The following is an 18225-nucleotide window of genomic DNA, read 5'->3' as shown; positions in this document are numbered from 1 at the left end:
AATCTGCTTTTGATTTCCAGATACTCTGAAACTTGTATTTGCCCCAGTGTGATGGAAAAAGAAATACATAACAAACAGACACTTAAGAGTTCTTTATTTTGTGATTCATGAGAGTCCATATTATTGGTGTACCTGATATATCATGGGAACAACAAACTAATAACTCACGCTGTACCCCGGTGACACTAGAATGCACAGTGTACTTTAGGAAAATGTCCATCTCACTTGGAAGTATAGAACAAACTTTCTAATAAGTCCTTCGCACCCAACAGTACCATCATTAAGGTTTCCTCTAGACATGGTCCACTACAATGCCACTGACTAGGAAGAGACATCAGAAATTGTTCTGAACACTTGGTTCTAAATCTTTCACTCTATCCACAATGCTTGAAAAACATGTGAGAAAGGAGCAAAAACATTAAGGGAGATACAAGGGGGTGCATTGGGAATAAAACAACCAGATGGTTGCTTTTGATTGTCTGATGTTGGAAGTGCACCCTAGGGAGCCCTGTAAAAACAGTGGACTGTTAAGAGATGCTCGTAGCTGGGCCATTTCTCTGTTTACTCCATGTCCATGTCGCATGGATTTGAGTATGTCTGCCATCAGGGGCTAGTTAGAGAGGAAGCAGTGACCTCTCAGTATAATAATAGTGCTAGTTTTCCTCTAAGGACCAGTCAGTCATGGGACCATTTATCCAGGCCTGTTGCATGAAAAAAATAAAATAACGAAGTGAGGGAATATAGCCAGCAGATAGAATTGCCTGTGAGAGAGTCCTCTGATGTCATTGTTCATGATGTCTTTGGGCCAATAATCAATAATCCAGTGCCTTAGAGATGGTGTGATGTGCTTATGCTTAAGAGATGCTAGGTACACAGGACTCTAAAAGAAGATGGTTCCTACTTGTATTACTTCTAGATCATGCAGGGAGGGATAGATAGTAGAATGACAAAGCAAAAGACTAGATGACAACCACGTAATGTCTAGATGATCAGCTGTGATGGGGGAAATTAAACAAAAAGTGTGTAACAGTTTAATTAGATGTTATTGCATTTAATTAGATTGAAATGCATTTTGATTTTTATGAGAAGACTGTAACATTGGGTTTTAAGGCCCTACTGCTCTTCAAAAGCTGAAAAAAGTATTGCAAGTAAATCAGCATTTGACTCTAAACCATATAAAAGCAAAAAATCCTATTTTTGCCCACTTATTTTTAATAGCTTGTTTATTTTCCAAAGGCAAGATTCATATCCTTTCCATAGATGACTAAAGGAAGTGTGAGCAGAAAAACACCAACCCATTCCTGTACATGTTTGCAGAACAGACCTCTCATAAAGACTCTCAGCCTACAAATTCCCAGTTGCTGATGAAATAGCTACTCTTCCTGTGCCAGTTCATGCACACATAGATTCTTCATCAGAACTTTCAAAGTTCATAATTATCCTTTAAAATTTTTTAGCTTCTCACTGGCAAATTAACTATCTAGCTAATAAAAGCTTCTAACTCATTTTCATCTAAAGATAATTCAATCAAATATTCTGAGGAAATTCCACTTTTCTATGTGATGGTGCATTTTTAATATTAATGAGGAACTTTGAAAGCATGCTCCTTCCCTTCATTCATTCAACAATAAGTGTTTGAGAGCCTACCCTGTGGCAGGCACTGTGGGTACCTCAGTGACAAACCAAGTCATAGTCACCACCCTCATGGCACTTGCAGTCTAACAGGAAAGACAAACATTTAAAAGGATGTTGCATAAATGCCTGAGGTGACGGACACCCCAATACCCTGACTTGATTAATTCACATTGTTTACCTGTACCAAAACATCACATGTTTAGCTCTCTAAGTAACCACGTGACATTTTATAAACCATAAAAATATCACATGTACCCTATAAAGATATACAACTATCATGTACCCATAATAATTAACAAGAAAAAAAAATAATGTTGCAAACAATCAACAAATTGCAATTACAACATGTAAAACTAAGGAGAAATGTGGAGTGCAATGGCAGATCGCCATACCCTAGAATGAAGTCTCACCTCCATGGATGGCCCTTTGCAGTATGGCCTCAAATAATTGTATAGGTTTCCCTTTCATGAGTTATCACCATTCATACCAGATTATGCAGCATTGTGAAATATGCCAAGCTCCCTCACCTCTTTGCCTTTGCTTAATACGGCAAAAGTTTTCCCTACCTCTCCACTTATCAACCATCAGGGGCCACAAACATGCAGTGCCTCCTATACAAATCCTTTATTACTGCTTAGAAACTAGATTGGCTCTGTTCTCTAAACTCCCATAAGTCTTTGTTTGTACCTCTGTTTGTAGCCTGTCTTTAATCTTTCAACAAATACTTATTGAGCTCTTAATCTGTAGTAGGTTTGCTGCTAGGTACTGATCTCGTGGGCTGTGTATTGTTGTCGGTCGAGTGCATAATATCTCTACCTCATTAAGTTGTAAGCTCATTATTCATCTCTGCATCTCCCATCAGTTCTTGGGACATAGTAGCTGTACAGTAAATGTTTGTTCAATTGAATTGGATTTTCCTCATATAGATCATACTATGACAGCAAGATTTTTACAGAAATTAGTTTTCATCTGAAAGATGATGTATCTTTAGATGCATTTATATTCTCTTTTGAAAAAATGATTTCTGCTGACAGTGTACCTAATAATAGATCTTCTTTAAAATATCAATTGCATGAGAAATGGAATAGCATTCTTTAAAAATATCTACTACTATAGTCAATTCCCTCCGGAGAAACACATAGACTACCTCATAGTTTTTCAGTTTATCACCTGCTGTGTAAATATACTTGATTTTCCAACATTTATGCCTTACCATCTCTTTTTATAATATTATCTAGACATCATCTTTCTTTATTTTCTTCCAGAAGTGATTTAAGATTTTTTTCTTGAGGGCAATATTGACATGCTCTCAAAATGTTAACTGCAAATAAATCATTAATGAATTAGATTGAGCATTCACTTGTCCAAACTGGTCTCAAAGCTGGCTTGAGAAACTAGGCTCATTGTGCTACCTACTGTCGTTATTTGAGTCAGATAAATCAGTTCTGAATTTTTAACTGCAGTTAGAAGGATTTTTTTCTTTCATATTTTCTTTTCCAAAATATTTTTACTGTCTTACTTTCTTGGAGTTTGTATTTTAAGCAGATTTTCTGGTTCACAGATTTGGATTTGTCCTTAAACCCGAGTGGGGAAGTTACCAAGCAGATTGGTGATGCCCTGCCTGTGTCATGTACGATATCTGCCAGTAGGAACGCAACGGTGGTGTGGATGAAAGTAAGTGTATTTCTCAGTACTATACTGCTCTTTGGACTGATTTCTTTGGCACTTTATGTTATATCCAAATACATATATTCATGGATATGTTTGTACAGCCACATTCATTCTCTCTCTCAGTAATAATACAAATCAAATCACAGTAACATTTTAAGGGCACTCAACAACAGGTTGGCATCCATAACTGATACTCTAAAACTTAGTTTGGGGTGCTATTTTAGTTATGTGCATATATTAAGTAATTACACACATACAAGTGTGTGTGTACATACACACAAACATATATGCCTTAGGGCTTAATGATTTACAGTATGTTTTAACTTACATTATTTTTATATGATGCTTACAACAACCTTATACAGTATGAAGGTTATTTATTATTTCCCCCATGTTATTCACAAAGAAATTGAGGCAAGAAGGCTCATGACTGACAGAGACGAGACTCAAGGCCAGCCTTTCTGATTATAAACATTATGCTTTGATAATACACCTTTTTTTTTGTCTCTGCTGCTGAAACTACTCTTAAGTTTCTGAAAGCAGGTTGCACTGTGCTAGGAGCCTCTCAGAAGCAATATCTTTTCATCCCTGGGCCACAGTAACCCCTAGAACATACTGGGAGCTTAATAAGTATTTCCTGAGTGAGAGCTTATGTGTTTGTAATTATCTGAAATGTAGGCTGTTACCTGGAGACTCATTGCTATTTTTTTAGAGTGAGAAAGTAGGATTGATGATTGGTGATTTGAGGCAAGGTTATTAGCAAAGAAAAAGATCATGATTATGATTCCTCCACTTAAATCATTGGCTAGTATATCCTAACGCCCAGTGCCTTTGTTTACGAGAACATGATTTGCAACAAGAGCCCGTAACCAGTGATATATTGAGAAAACACACATACCATTTGAAATAGAAGTTGAAAAGAATTATCTTTATAAAAAATTGTGGAAAAATTTATTGCTAGAGTTTCCTTTTGATGAACATATAAATTATTTTTTATTGCTTTACTCTCTGCTGTTTGATCCCTTTGAATACTAAATTCTCTGTTACTTGCTCTCTTACTCTTAGAGCTCTGTTTCTGTTTCACTCTCTTTCAGCCAAAGCCTCATCACAACTTCTTGTTCACTAAGATAAAGTATCACCCTTTAGACTGCATATTTAACATGAAATTTATATTTGTAGTAGTCAGTGGTCAGAAGTCTCGACAAGTTCTAGGTAACTAGTCTAAATAATATAACGGCTGTATAAACACTCACAGTGGGCTTTACTACAGGACTACAGAAACTAAGTTTACTGTGGCTAAAACAGTTTTTAACATCAACTGCAGTCACTATATACTCTTAGGATTGTGTTTAATTGCCTGCTTAGAACATTTCAATTCCCAGTAAAATGAGACTATTTTCTGTATACCAGGTGACACTTTAAATTTTGTATTTTCTTTGTTCTTAGAAATTAGAATAGAAACATAGTGAAGGGCAAGGTGAGAGGGCAAGAGTGCGCCAATTCAGGTCTTTTGTCCTCTTCTAATAAAGCCATCTGTCCCGTCCAGGGGCCCCATCTTGGTGACCTAATCTAATCCTAATTACCACCCCAAAATCCTACCTCCAAATACCATCAGCATGTGAATTTAAGGATTAAGTTTCCAACACAAAATTGGGGTATGCTTTCATACTATAGCACTCTGTAACGGATCCCTTATGTTGGTAACCGTATGCTATAACATGACTTTCAGTCATTTATACCCATCATTGATTAGATACCACAAGTCTCCATGTCTGTCAATTCTAGATCTACATACACCACAAAAAGTTGGTACTATCCATTGAAAACTTTCATTAATGTAAACACATAGCATTATTTGTATAATTAACTCCTTATAACAATTCAATATGGAAATTTTATCATCCCATTTCACAAATTAGGAAACTGAGTCTCAAAAGTTTATGAACTTGTTCCAAATTATAAATTCAATAAATGGAAGAATCTGAAATAAAACTCTGATATGTCTGATTCTAAAACTACAAAGGAAAAAGGTAATCTATTTTTGAAAGCATCTGAAGTTAAGAAAAAGAAGCTTGTATTTTTATTACACCCAGAAGAATAGTTTTAGGCTTAATTATTATCTAATAAATACAAAGAGAGTTACAATTGTGCCATGTGAGGTAATTCACTTTTTATTTAATCAGGATAACATCAGGCTTCGATCTAGCCCATCATTTTCTAGTCTTCATTATCAGGATGCTGGAAACTACGTCTGTGAAACTGCTCTGCAAGAGGTTGAAGGACTAAAGAAAAGCGAGTCATTGACTCTTATTGTAGAAGGTAATCAAATGTTTAGGCACCAATTCAAATTATTCTTTGAGAATTTGATGCCTGGTTTCTTTTATGATCTCAGTTCAACATCACGTTTAAATTGTAATGATATTTTAGGAAAACCTCAAATAAAAATGACAAAGAAAACTGATCCCAGTGGACTGTCTAAAACAATAATCTGCCACGTGGAAGGTTTTCCGAAACCAGCTATACAGTGGACAATCACTGGCAGTGGAAGCGTCATAAACCAAGCAAGTATTTGTCTCCTCATTATATTCTGCACTTGGTCCAATATAGGGTTTTATTTAGGTACCTAAACTGTAGGTTGGTTTGTTACCATATGAAATTTGCAATCTTCTCAGAGGAAGCTTTTGCTAACTTCTTAGTTTTCCCAAAGGAAAAACAAGGATCAAAGAGAAATTTTAAATCCCAGGGCCATGGAGAATGGAAGGATGATTATTCTGTTGTCAGTATATTTTTTTTTAAAGAATGTAAATTGAGTGTTGCTTCATGGTCATTATTTCCTGAAACTTGGGTGATTAAAACATTAAAGTATATACTTTTCTGCATTATAAACTTATACATCTTAGATATATAAGTAGCCTCCATTACTTTGCTTTTACTGATGCATGTTAAGGGATATTTCTTCTGAAACCTGGGCCACAGGGCAGGGGGTGAAGAACACAGTCACTGCTTGTGAACATACGATCTGATATGTCTGTTCCAGGGCTAGGGCCAGAAAAAGGCAAGCTACATATGTAGTGTCTAGAGTGTGCTCTTCTGAATGAAAGGGGTTATGAACCAAATCTTAATATTTTTATCCTTTGCAGGACATTTTAATAATAGTAAATTTTTAAACTAGGAAATGTTTAAGAAATTATGGACACTATTAGTAATTTTCTTTCAAAACTAAGTCTTTGACCAAGAAAAAAAAAAAAGAGAGAGATAATCTGGTCTGTCACTAGGGATTCCGAATTGTAATTCCACTAAATTGGCAATCTACTGGTGTTACTGACATACTTGTTAATTCCACTTTCTCTCCAACAGTCTTCATGTCCCCTTTTCTCAATAGAACCAATTAAAGACTCATAAGGAACATCCAGCAGTGCCATTTGATTATTTGAATCTCCTGTGCTGCCTCCTTCCCAGTTTTTAACCCAGTTGAAATTTTAAAACATATGTATAAAGCAAAGATCTGAAAATCAATTTTAAATAAAAATCTCCACTCTTCCTCTGTCTGGGGGAAGTTGGGCCACTGGTCCAGCTTATACAATGCAGTTTTTCAGAGCAAGGTAGATTTTAGCTCTTTCACCTATGGGTGATGTATGTAAGATATGGAAGGCCCCCAAAAGAGTGAGCACACTTGGCACAAATGACTCCTGATTTGGTTAGGTGTGATGGAGACACAGTGAGAGATCATGAGAGAGGAGGCAAGGAGGCTCTGGGCCTCTTAAGCCTAGGAAAATGCAGTTTTCTTGATTCAGAATGAAGACTCGAACCATCTAAACAGTTGACAATGTATAGACCTGTGTTTTAGCATAAAATATGGCTGTTTCTTTCCTATGCTATTATTTTTACTCTCTAGCTTAATTAAGTAATAAGTGCAGCAAAAAAAAAAAAGAACTTTGGAGTATTGGCAATGCAGGCATAGAAAATAGAAAAATCAGCACACAATAAATATTTGATGAATGCAAAGATACAAGTATTTAAAAGGCCATTCTAGAAATGAGCAAATACATTTTGTAGAGATTAAAGAAACAAAAACAAAGATTCAGTGAGAAAAATCATAAAAAAAATCCTAGTGGGAAGTGAAAAAAATAGCAGGTGAACTGACTATGAGGATAAAAATAATAATGCCATACTTCATTGTCAAGGAGAAAGATTGATTCTGGCCCACTAGGTGATATGTTATTTTTCTTGCTCTAGGTTTGTGCTGATGCAGCCATAATATTTTATTTCTCCCTTCCTCAAAAGCTTGGTAAATCTATTATTTTACAACTATGAGATATTTCTGCCCCTCCTCTGCCCCCAGCAACTAGAAGATATCCCAAATCTTGAGACTAGCTCTTGTCCTGAAGGCACTTACCAATATAGAAAGGGAACTATATAGAAAACAATGTGTATAAAATGACCAAGAAAAGAATGTAAGTGCTTATTTGCTTCAGTCTTGTTGGTTTTAGGAGTCAAATCCTGGAGATGAGATTAAAGTGGATCTTTTTCTTGTGGTTGGAGGAATTCAATGTGGTGATTGCCCTCACAAAAATCAAATGGACTTAGCAGTCACTGAAACAAATCCATCCTCTTTATTTACAACAGAAGAATTTAGGAAAAATGGTTTCATTTACCCATGAGCAAATCATACATACGTACACACTTAGATATTAACAGTTTAAGATCAAAGAATTAATCCCCACAGTGAAGAACAGTGATCAAATTCATAAATAATTAAATTCTCATTTATGGAGGGAAAATTATTGATTAAGTAATCACTAATTAATTATTTTGAGATGGGTCATCATGCCAAACTATTGACTAAACCTGAGATTCCATTGAAAAGGAAAAGTTCAATTAACTTAATTATTAGCATTTACAATAGAAACATAAAAAGAAATCTCATTACAGATTTGCTAATCTCTGTAGGCATTGTCCCATATAGTTCTCTATCTATGATCTTAGCCCCTTGAACACAGACTGCTCTACAGAGCACCACGCCTATTCTATTACATTCAATATTACTCTTGCCCAACCTTTTGAATCCATTGTTATTTCTAAACCCATCTTCCTTCTTCTTTTTCCAGACAGAGGAATCTCCTTATATCAATGGCAGGTATTATAGTAAAATTATCATTTCCCCTGAAGAGAATGTTACATTAACTTGCACAGCAGAAAACCAGCTGGAGAGAACAGTAAACTCCTTGAATGTCTCTGCTAGTGAGTATTTCATTTCTGAAATTAAAAAAGTAAGAAAATTTGAAGTTTTCTTCATTAGTTTAAAATCTTCAATTCCATCTTCCTGTACTGCATTATGGTAAGTTTTATTTATTTATTTTGCATTTGGTATCATCATCATAAGATTATTTTTTTCTTCCTTCCTGGTGTCCATTCTTGTACTATCCTTGTCTTGACAGTTAAATCATTTCATATTTTATGGGTCAGAGACTTTATCCTCTACAGGACATTTCCCAAAAACAACAAAGAATGAGAAATGAGTTGCTATTAATAAATCCATGTTTTGTGTTCAGAGTAGAGATAATTCCAAGACTATTTTAAAACATTTTTTGTAACAGTTTTAAATTTGGTAAATTTTTAATTCCCTTTAGTCTGTTATTTTGCATTCCAATTCTTTGTGGCATCAATATTTATCCAACCCTTATGTTGTACAAAAATGCCACAAACTTAAAGTCATTTAGCAAATTAGAAAGAGTGATGTTAGAATTTATGAAAGCTAGTTTATGAAATTTTGTTATCATATCATGTTTGAATCATAGCCAAAAATCAGATAAAGAAAATTATCTCAGAGAAAGTGAAAAAAACTGTCAAAGCTGAAATCAGGGTAATACATACATACAAACAGCAGCTCCTTCTGAAAACAGTTGTCATTTCATGTGAAAGCATCCATAATCCTCAATTTTCTTATTCTTCCTATTGCTATGTCAACCTTAAATCAGTACAGGCCTAAAATGAGGATTGGTTCTGGACAGGATACTAACTGACCCACCATATATTTATTCTGCAGTCAGTTGGAATCCTGCATGTGACATTAGCAAGCTAGGGATACACTGGTTAGGAATTAGCAGGAACTAGGAGAAAATAATTGTCTAAGGATAATTGCCCCTTAACAGTGGAATATAAAGACCTGATGGATTGACAGGAGAAAAGAACCAAAGAAATTTAACTCTAAAATAAGAATATTGACTTCTCAGAATGCAATTCAGAGAGCATTGATTTGTCCTACCTAGAAGAGAACCTATTCTTTTTTCCTGAATGCAAATCTCTCTTTTTATTTTAGCACATTGAATGGTGTGCTTTGGTTTTCTAGGCCTTGCAGTGGCTTGATCAACATTTAATCCAATTGTTTTCAAAATCAGTGAGCACCTCCTGAGATACCAATTTCGTATGTATGAGGAGGGTCAGGGCATCTGCATTTTAGTAAACATCACTGGCATTTCTGATGCAGACCCATGCACTTTGAAGAATATTTATATAATTTAACATTAGATGAGATTTCAACACAACAGTGATTCTTGAACCAAGAGCATGGTGCTGTTAGAGTCATTTGGGGGACTTTTGAAAACATCGCTTATGTTGCTTCTCAGAGATTACTGAGGCATCCCCAGTTTCAATCTCTACCCCTACCACTTTGAGAACATCTGGTGGTAACTCCTTGACACTGGAGGATAAAATGAATTCTCCTATATCAGGGTAGTTGAGAAAAGTTGAGAAAAGTTGAGAAACACCACATTATAGACTTCATAGGTACCAACTTGGTTTCTCTTAAAAAAGAAGTATTATTAAAAGGTGGTAGATAGTGGAAAAATTAATATGTATTTCAGATTAATACAATAGCTCATAACTTGTGAAATTTTCTATGGTAGTGTGATACTTTTGAGGTTTTAACTACTCTCCCTTAAAACAAGATTAATTTCTTTGTAGAGAAGGTCATGGTCTATTAAGTGTGATTTTTTTTTTTACCCTTAGTTGTAGAATAGATATCTTATCATCCAGTATTATTACATCATACTATAATGGTAAAGGTGACTTTCATATATCAACAAATTTTGTTTTTAATTTCATATTAACATTTTTCATTTCAGTAAGTATTCCAGAACACGATGAGGCAGACGAGATAAGTGGTAGGTACTATGCTGCCGACTCTTCTTCCTTGACTATCAGCTCAAGATCTATGAAGTGTCATGGTATAAGTAATTTTATTAGCTGTCCACAATTCTGATTTGAACTAAGACACCAAATGAGACGAGATAGTAAAAACGCTAAAATTTTACCCTTTAAAATCACAAGTTTGCATGTCAATCATAGTAGTGAGCCTTAGACATTTTTAAGAAATAATATCTAGATTGACTTCCTTTTAAAAATCCTTGGCATTGTCTGTAATTGCATGGACTTTTCTTCTTTGTTCTAGATGAAAACAAAGAAAAAGTGAATGACCAGGCAAAACTAATCGTGGGAATCGTTGTTGGTCTCCTTCTTGCTGCCCTTGTTGCTGGTGTTGTCTACTGGCTGTACATAAAGAAGTCCAAGTGAGTTGTGGGGAAAAGAACATCATTGTTCATTGACTTTCACAGGGAGAAAATACAATGTGTTAATTATGCTCACTCCAGCTGTGCATTTAATTTCTACAATCAGAAAGACATATCTCCCAAATCAGGTTGATCATGTTTTGTTTCAATATGATTTTGTTTCAGTGACTACATTGCCAATACCAGAGACATGGCCTGAGGTGTGACTTCACATGTGTCCCTTTATTTTTCTCAGTCAATAGTCTGAATTCAATTCTTTGATTTTTTTTCTTTTTTTTTTTTAGTGCTTGGGTGAATTTTTTAAAAGCATATACTATCTAAAGGTCAACCATTCTAAACCTTTTGGTTGAGGCTGCTGAAGATTAATAGTGGTTAGTACATCTTGTAGGGACTACTGGGTATCTTTGCAGTGACAAATCTGGACAGCAATGAAACTGCTGACAAGTTAGAATATCTTATTGTCAATACTCCACTATTCTAGATAGTTAACTATAATCCATATAAGAATCCATTTCAGAAGAAAATACATCATAATTTTGGCTTGAATTTTTAAGATTTGATTAGACAAAGTACCAAGACTTCTTTAAAAATGCTTTAGAGATATAAGGTTAAAAATTGTTTGTCATAAAATTACAGATAGTATGCACTTTACAAGTCATCTAACAGTGGTTTAAAAGTAAAACCTGATAAATCAATGAAGATTCTTAACATACACACTTGCCTGATACTTCTCATTGTCCACTCCTTGCCTATCCTAGATTCAGATGCGACTGGTAGGGGTGGGGTTCCAGCATTTGCATTTTTTAAAAGTTCCATTGGTGATTTTGTGGCATGCTCCTTGTTCCAAACATGGGCTGTAAACCCCTTATCTTATAAGGGATAAATTGATTTCTACAATGAGATGTCTATAGCTATTGGCAACTTTGGACTTAATTTTATATATTATTATGTCTTACATATCCCCTTTAAAAAAAACTTAAGAAAGTTAACTTAAAATAAAATTGAAAAAAGCAGACTCAAACCAGGATCCATGATCTCACCCTATAAATACGGCAATTCCAATGAAGCAATATTCAAACGGAGCTGCCATCCAAGGGAGGCAATAGTTCAGAAATTTTGAAGTCACATTGCACCACAAGCATCTATTGAGTTCTTTTGTTCCCACAGCACATCTATAAAGTAGATATATTATTATTTATATTTTACATCTGAAAAATCTGAGTCAGAAAATGGTTAAATGGGTTGCTTAAGGTTACATAGTTTGTAAGGGACGTAAATGTTTTTTGATTTAAGACAGTGATGTTTTAGAGTCTTTGGGCTTAATCACTAGGGCTTCCTTTCAGTCACTATGCCTACTTTCTGTCCTTCTGCCACATAGGGCAGACACATTTTTCCTGTTGTGTGCTGTGATTGATGCACATAATGTCCATTCTCACATTGGTGTACAGTCAGTACTGATCTTGGCTTTTTATTCCTTCATCTTGAGAAGTCCCCACCAATACTTGGAGTCAGGGTTCTCCAGAGTATCACACTAGTAAGGTTTGTGTGTGTGTGTGTGTGTGTGTAAAGAAAGATTTATTACAAGCAATTGGCTCACATGATTATGAAGACTGAGAAGTCCTTAGACCTGCTGTTGGGAAGCCAGAGACCCAGGAGAGCCAATGCGTAGTTCCATCTATGTCCAAAAGCCTGAGAATCAGGAAGGCCAATGTTGTAAACTACAGTCTGAAACATAGCCAGGTCAAGACCCAGCACAAACTGATGTTTCAGTCCAAGTCTAAAGGCAGGAAAAAAACAATGTCCCGGGCTGGACACAGTGGCTGATACCTGTAATCCTAGGCTCAGAAGTTCAACACCAGCCTGAACAATAGTGAGACCCCATCTCTACTAAAAATAGAAAAATTAGCCAGGCATGATGGTGCATACCTGTAGTCCCAGCTACTCAGGAGGCTCAGGCAGGAGGATCGCTTGAGCCCAGGAGTTTGAGGTTGCTGTGAGCTAGACTGACGCCATGGCACTCACTCTAGCCCAGGCAACAGAGTGAGACTCTGTCTCAAAAACAAAAGGAAAGAAATTAAAAGCAAAAACAACAACAAAAAAAACAATGTCCCAGCTCAAGTGGTCAGGCAGGAGGAGTTCCCTCTGTTATTAAGCCTTTCCATTCCATTCAGATCTTCAATTGATTGAATGAGGTCCATCTGCATAAGGGTGGGCAATCTGCTTTACTCAATCTACTGACTGAAATGTTAATCTCCTCCAGAAACACTCTCACAGACACAGCCAGGATAACGTTTGGACAAATGTCTGTGCACCACATGACCCAATCAAGTTGATGCACAAAATGAACCATTATATTTGTAACGAATATGTTCTTTTTCTCAATGAACATTTTACCTATAAACAATTAACATGGGTTTGTGTCCACGGTGTCTATGGAAAATTTAGAAGGCCTGTACCATGTAAGTGAAAGGAAATGCAAACAGTTGCCCAGAGGCAATATCTATCTTATAGAAATTTTCCTTCTATGTGTACAAGTTTCCTGATGTTCAAAATCATATCTTCCCTTTGTAATCCATGATAAGACCTTCACAAATCTCACAGCTTGGGCTGTAGGGTATTTCCATTTTATGAGGATTTCTGATGCAATCCAAAGTAATTTTGTTTCTTAAAAGAATAAAAATAAAATTTCTCCATATCTTGAAAATTAGCTAAAAAGCAAACTATAGTCCTCTACATTATGGTCAAATGAATGTTAAGTTCTTAGAGCAATCCCAGCATCTTTAATCATCCTATTACAATGACCAGTATCTTATCACACACCATTTGTCCTTCTATGAATCAAAAAAAAACATGTGTGTGTCTGTGTGTATGTGTGTTACTTCATTTGTTATTACCATATGGTGACCCCAAATTAAATCACGGGTAAGTAAATGCTGGCCACTTGGCTTCATGGTGTCTTTAGGTTAAGGCCTCAAGCATTTCCTTTAAAGAATCTCATTAAATTAAGTGCAATTTCTATCATCTGACCTGAACATTCATCTAAATAACTGTTATTTAATTGAAAAGTGCACCAACTTTGATAGAGTTAATATTATTGGTAATCAATGTAATAAATTGCAGTTCTCATCCCAAGCATCAAAGGGTTTTTATTAAGAATTTGTGGAACACTTCAGATTTGCTAAGTGCTTTGCATTCCTAATTAATTATTCTTTGCTTGTGCCCTCTGAAATAAAGCAGTATTTTTGCAATAAAAATTAGTGTTCTTAACCCCTTAAGCTACTTGTCCAGAGTAAGTGCAGATTCGTAATAAGAGCTTTCAAGTTAAGAATTTCTAAGACCACTCTTGTGATACAGGTAGCAAAGCTGTGAAATTTTAGCAACATTTAGGGGAAATTCTTTGCATTGATAACTTTAAAAGTCACTGGAAAGAGATAAGAGAAATACTGTTTTATTTCTAAGAATTTAAGGGTACATTTGTTAATATACCTAGTGACCACTCAGCCTGCATGCATTCTCCATTCCACTAATAGGAGCTACATATTTTTATATCTGTTTTAAATATGGATAACTGCAGCAAGAAATGCTTAGCAATTGTATTCTTTTCCCATTTTCATATGACATGTTCATTTAAGAGTAAGAACTCATGACTCCTTTGCTGCATTAATCCATATAACTTCTCAATGGAATGTTTTCTTTTTAAACTACAGATGTTTTGATAATGAGAATGGATGACTGATCATTTAATGTGTAGGATATTAACAGACAGGGTCAGGCAAAAGGCATTTATTGACTGAACCCACTCTATGTCTAGTTGTTTAATAGGTAGAAGAACATTAAAGAACTACAAATAATTCAATGGTTAATTTTTATTACTTTTCAGTTTCTCTCTACTCTGTCCTCCAAACATTGTTTTTAGTTCTATAGGAAGTTAAATGTTATTATTTAAGATCTGAATCCTCTCTTGCATATCTTATAGTAGAAGAACTATTAATAACAAAAAATTAAAAAATCCAAAGATAAAGTGTAAGGGCAGAATGAAGTAGCCACAAACTTCTTCAGAAGTATGTAAAACCATAATTTCCAGGTTGGTTGCACCTAAGAGACCCTGACCACAATACTTCTTTTCACTAAAGTGGGAGCAACCATTAAGCAGACATTTGTAATCTCAAAATACTCATTGTGTGAATCTTGGAAATTTACCAAGAGATTTACCTTTTTGAACTGTGGAGCTTAAGGCTATTTTCATGAAAACTAGTGTGTAATATATAGAAAATCCAGAAATCTAAAAATCACAAATATCCTATGTTACTTCTGCCATGTATAATGCTATATTATTCTAGTCCTCTCTCAGAATAAAACAGAAACAGTCTAAATTGGCTGAAGGGCAAAGGAGGACTTGCCTATAACACTGAAGCCTCAAGAAACAATGCTATATTAAGCCATTCTAGAATCCTTCCCATTAGTATCTCTTGATTTGTGGAACAGGATCTTACAAGAAAGTTGATTTTATCTGGATTCTATCTTTCAATTAGTACTTAATGCTAAAATCAAATATTTGTCCTCATGAGGAAGGAGGGACTCTCCACTAGATAAATTGAAAAAGTAGTGCTGGAGGATCACTAACAGCACATTTTAAAGGACTTTTCTCATTTATCACCACACGAACACATACTTTTTTAGGGGCAGTTACTTTTACAGAAATCCTCAACAATTTAACAAAGTACATACAATTAATACCATTTCATAGTATCTAAGTCACAATGGGATTAACCTTCCAAGGTATCATAAGTAGCAAGTATTTTATTCCAAATCCCATATAGTACTTTCAAATATATTTTGCTGCCTTACCAGAACTCCTTTGGAATTAAAATTTCAGCTCTGACTTTGATTGACAGTCAGCACTTAATAAAGTGCTCTGGAGGAAGGAGTGTTCTCTTAAGGACAGGACTGACCTAGTCTTTCTCTCCACTTGTATGAGAAGCTGGGCTGATCCAAGTTTTGGCTTCTTTCTCTACCAATAACCTGACAGGCAGCCAGAAGGAATAAAAAGAAATGCCCCATCATTCTATGAAACTATCATTAATACAGTGGACTAGCAGGCAAATACAATAATGTGAAATGCAGCAGTCTCTGACTAGTCAATCACAGGGTCTCAAAGGGCAAAACCATCCGTGGCCTTCCCCTCTTCTACTGTGCGTGACCTGAATGTTCCCAGAGAAAGAAAGAGCTCACAGCAAAATATAAAGTTCTCATATTTTAAATCTCCTCTTTATATATTCATTTCATTTTTCAAAATATCGCGTTTGTTTTCATTGTCTTTCCCAAAGGTGAAGAATGAAAAGTCCCGTTTCCTGCCATGAGCCAGGCTATGCAGTTCCAACATCACCCACCTTAAAGAAACACTTTGAACTAGGATGGCATCCTGTTTTCATGCATATTTAGCATTGTTACTTTTATTTTCATCTTCAGTCTCCTACCTAATGGTCCCCATATTCACTATCAACCAAGATGGAAAGGCCATTTTCTGTTTTTACTGAGGACATAACCATTTCCTCTTTCTTCGAGAAATTTCTTTGCAGAGTCTTAGAAATTCTAAGGATATAAAATTGAAAAATGTAGTAACGAGAGAAAGAACTTATTCTTTTCTATTTCCTTCTTCAAATCAATTATTTGCTAACAACTCTCAGTGGGAATTAATGCCCTCCTCTCCTCCTCTAGCTTTTCCTTAAGCTTGGCCCAAGAGAAGACTCATTCACTGACAGCTGTGACCAGAAAAGGGGGACAAATAACCATTCTTTTGGGCAAGATCCTAATTACCTGCAGACTTGTCAAAGGCCAGTTTGCTGGAAGTGGCAACTATGTACTGCCACTGGTCCCCGTCGTAAATACTCATAGACCTGGTGCCTTCTGTGGTGTGAGTCAACCGTGCTCACAGAAAATACTCCTCCAATTAGGAAGAGTTAAGAATTCCTCACACTCCCTTTAAGAGAGTTTTCAATTTTTTAGACACATGTCTGCTTTTGAAAGATCTAAAATCTCATAAACTCTTTCATGTGTGAATTATTTTAAGTGAATATTGTTTTTGTTCTCTAAATATAAAAGTCTATTATAGTATTTTATTTTTCCAAAATGATGCCAACCATATTGTGATTTTCTGGTTGTGCCTCTCACCTCCCTTCACTTTTCCTACCTCCTCCATCCTCTCACTAAATTATTCAAATAAAGGCATACTTAGAGGGTACCACCAGTGTAGATGCCTACCTCCTTTCCAGATCTCAAAACCAGTTTATAACATTGGGAAAATCTCAAACCAAAAAAATCTTAAAACCCTCTGAAAGTTATTGGAAAGCCACTTTAGCCCTTTAAAGGCACTGTTCTTATGGGAGTAACACAGAATGAGGCATTGAGATTTAGATTTGAACTCCCTTGTGCTACTCAGTAGCCATATGACCTGGTCCCTGTAACCTGCCAGTTAATTTCACATAAACTACCACATTTATCCTCACACCAGCCCTGTGAGAAGATCCTGCTGTTTATAGATGAGCAAGCATGTGTAAGAGGAGGGACTTGTCCAAGGTCTTGCAGCTCAGACTTGACACAGGAGCATGAAAACCCAGGCTTATTGACCCCAGGGCCAAGACTCTTCTCAATGCCTTAAAGCTTAGACTACAGGGTCACCTCTAGGGCTTCTTCTCACATTAACTTTTTATGGATCTATGATTTAAATTTTCTTCCATATTTAAAGTTTCTAAAAAGAGACACTGATGGAGAATGGCCTTTATCAAAAAGTCCCAAAACAATAAATGTTGGCGTGGATGTGGAGAGATAGGAACACTCATACACTGCTGGTGGGACTGCAAACTAGTACAACCTCTGTGGAAAGCAATATGGAGATACCTCAAAGAGCTACAAGTAGAACTACCATTTGATCCAGCAATCCCAGTACTGGACATCTACCCAAAGGAACAAAAGACATTCTATAAAAAAGACATCTGCACTAGAATGTTCATAGCAGCAAAATTCACAATTGCAAAGATATGGAAACAACTCAAGTGCCCATCAATACATGAGTGGATTAATAAAATGTGATATATGTCTACCATAGAGTTCTACTCAGTCATAAAAAAAAATGATGATCTAGCACCTCTTATATTCTCCTGGATAGAGCTGGAGCCCATTCTACTAAGTGAAGTATCACAAGAATGGAAAAACAATCACCACATGCACTCACCATCAAATTGGTATTAACTGATCAACACTTAACATCCATTGGATGTCAGGCAGATGGGAGGGGTAGGAGGGGATGGGTATATTCACACCTAATGAGTGCGGTGTGCACAATGGGGGGGGG

At 35.8% G+C, this 18225-nt stretch overlaps 1 protein-coding gene across 1 annotated transcript in view; it reads left to right on the top strand.

Moving 5' to 3' along the window:
• ALCAM (activated leukocyte cell adhesion molecule) overlaps positions 1-18225 on the top strand; it is a 281638-nt gene that overhangs the window by 237002 nt on the left and 26411 nt on the right. Inside the window, exons 5-10 of the mRNA XM_012646017.1 lie at positions 3197-3309; positions 5490-5625; positions 5734-5867; positions 8415-8547; positions 10431-10469; positions 10757-10874. Coding sequence (XP_012501471.1) covers positions 3197-3309; positions 5490-5625; positions 5734-5867; positions 8415-8547; positions 10431-10469; positions 10757-10874 — 673 coding nt within the window. The remainder of the gene's footprint in view (positions 1-3196; positions 3310-5489; positions 5626-5733; positions 5868-8414; positions 8548-10430; positions 10470-10756; positions 10875-18225) is intronic.

The sequence above is a fragment of the Propithecus coquereli genome, unplaced genomic scaffold, assembly GCF_000956105.1.
Source record: "Propithecus coquereli isolate 6110/MARCELLA unplaced genomic scaffold, Pcoq_1.0 Scaffold105, whole genome shotgun sequence".
In the NCBI taxonomy this organism is placed as follows: Eukaryota; Metazoa; Chordata; class Mammalia; order Primates; family Indriidae; genus Propithecus; species Propithecus coquereli.
The sequence above is the reverse complement of the archived record's forward strand: the minus strand, read 5'-3'. Positions and strand labels throughout refer to the sequence as shown.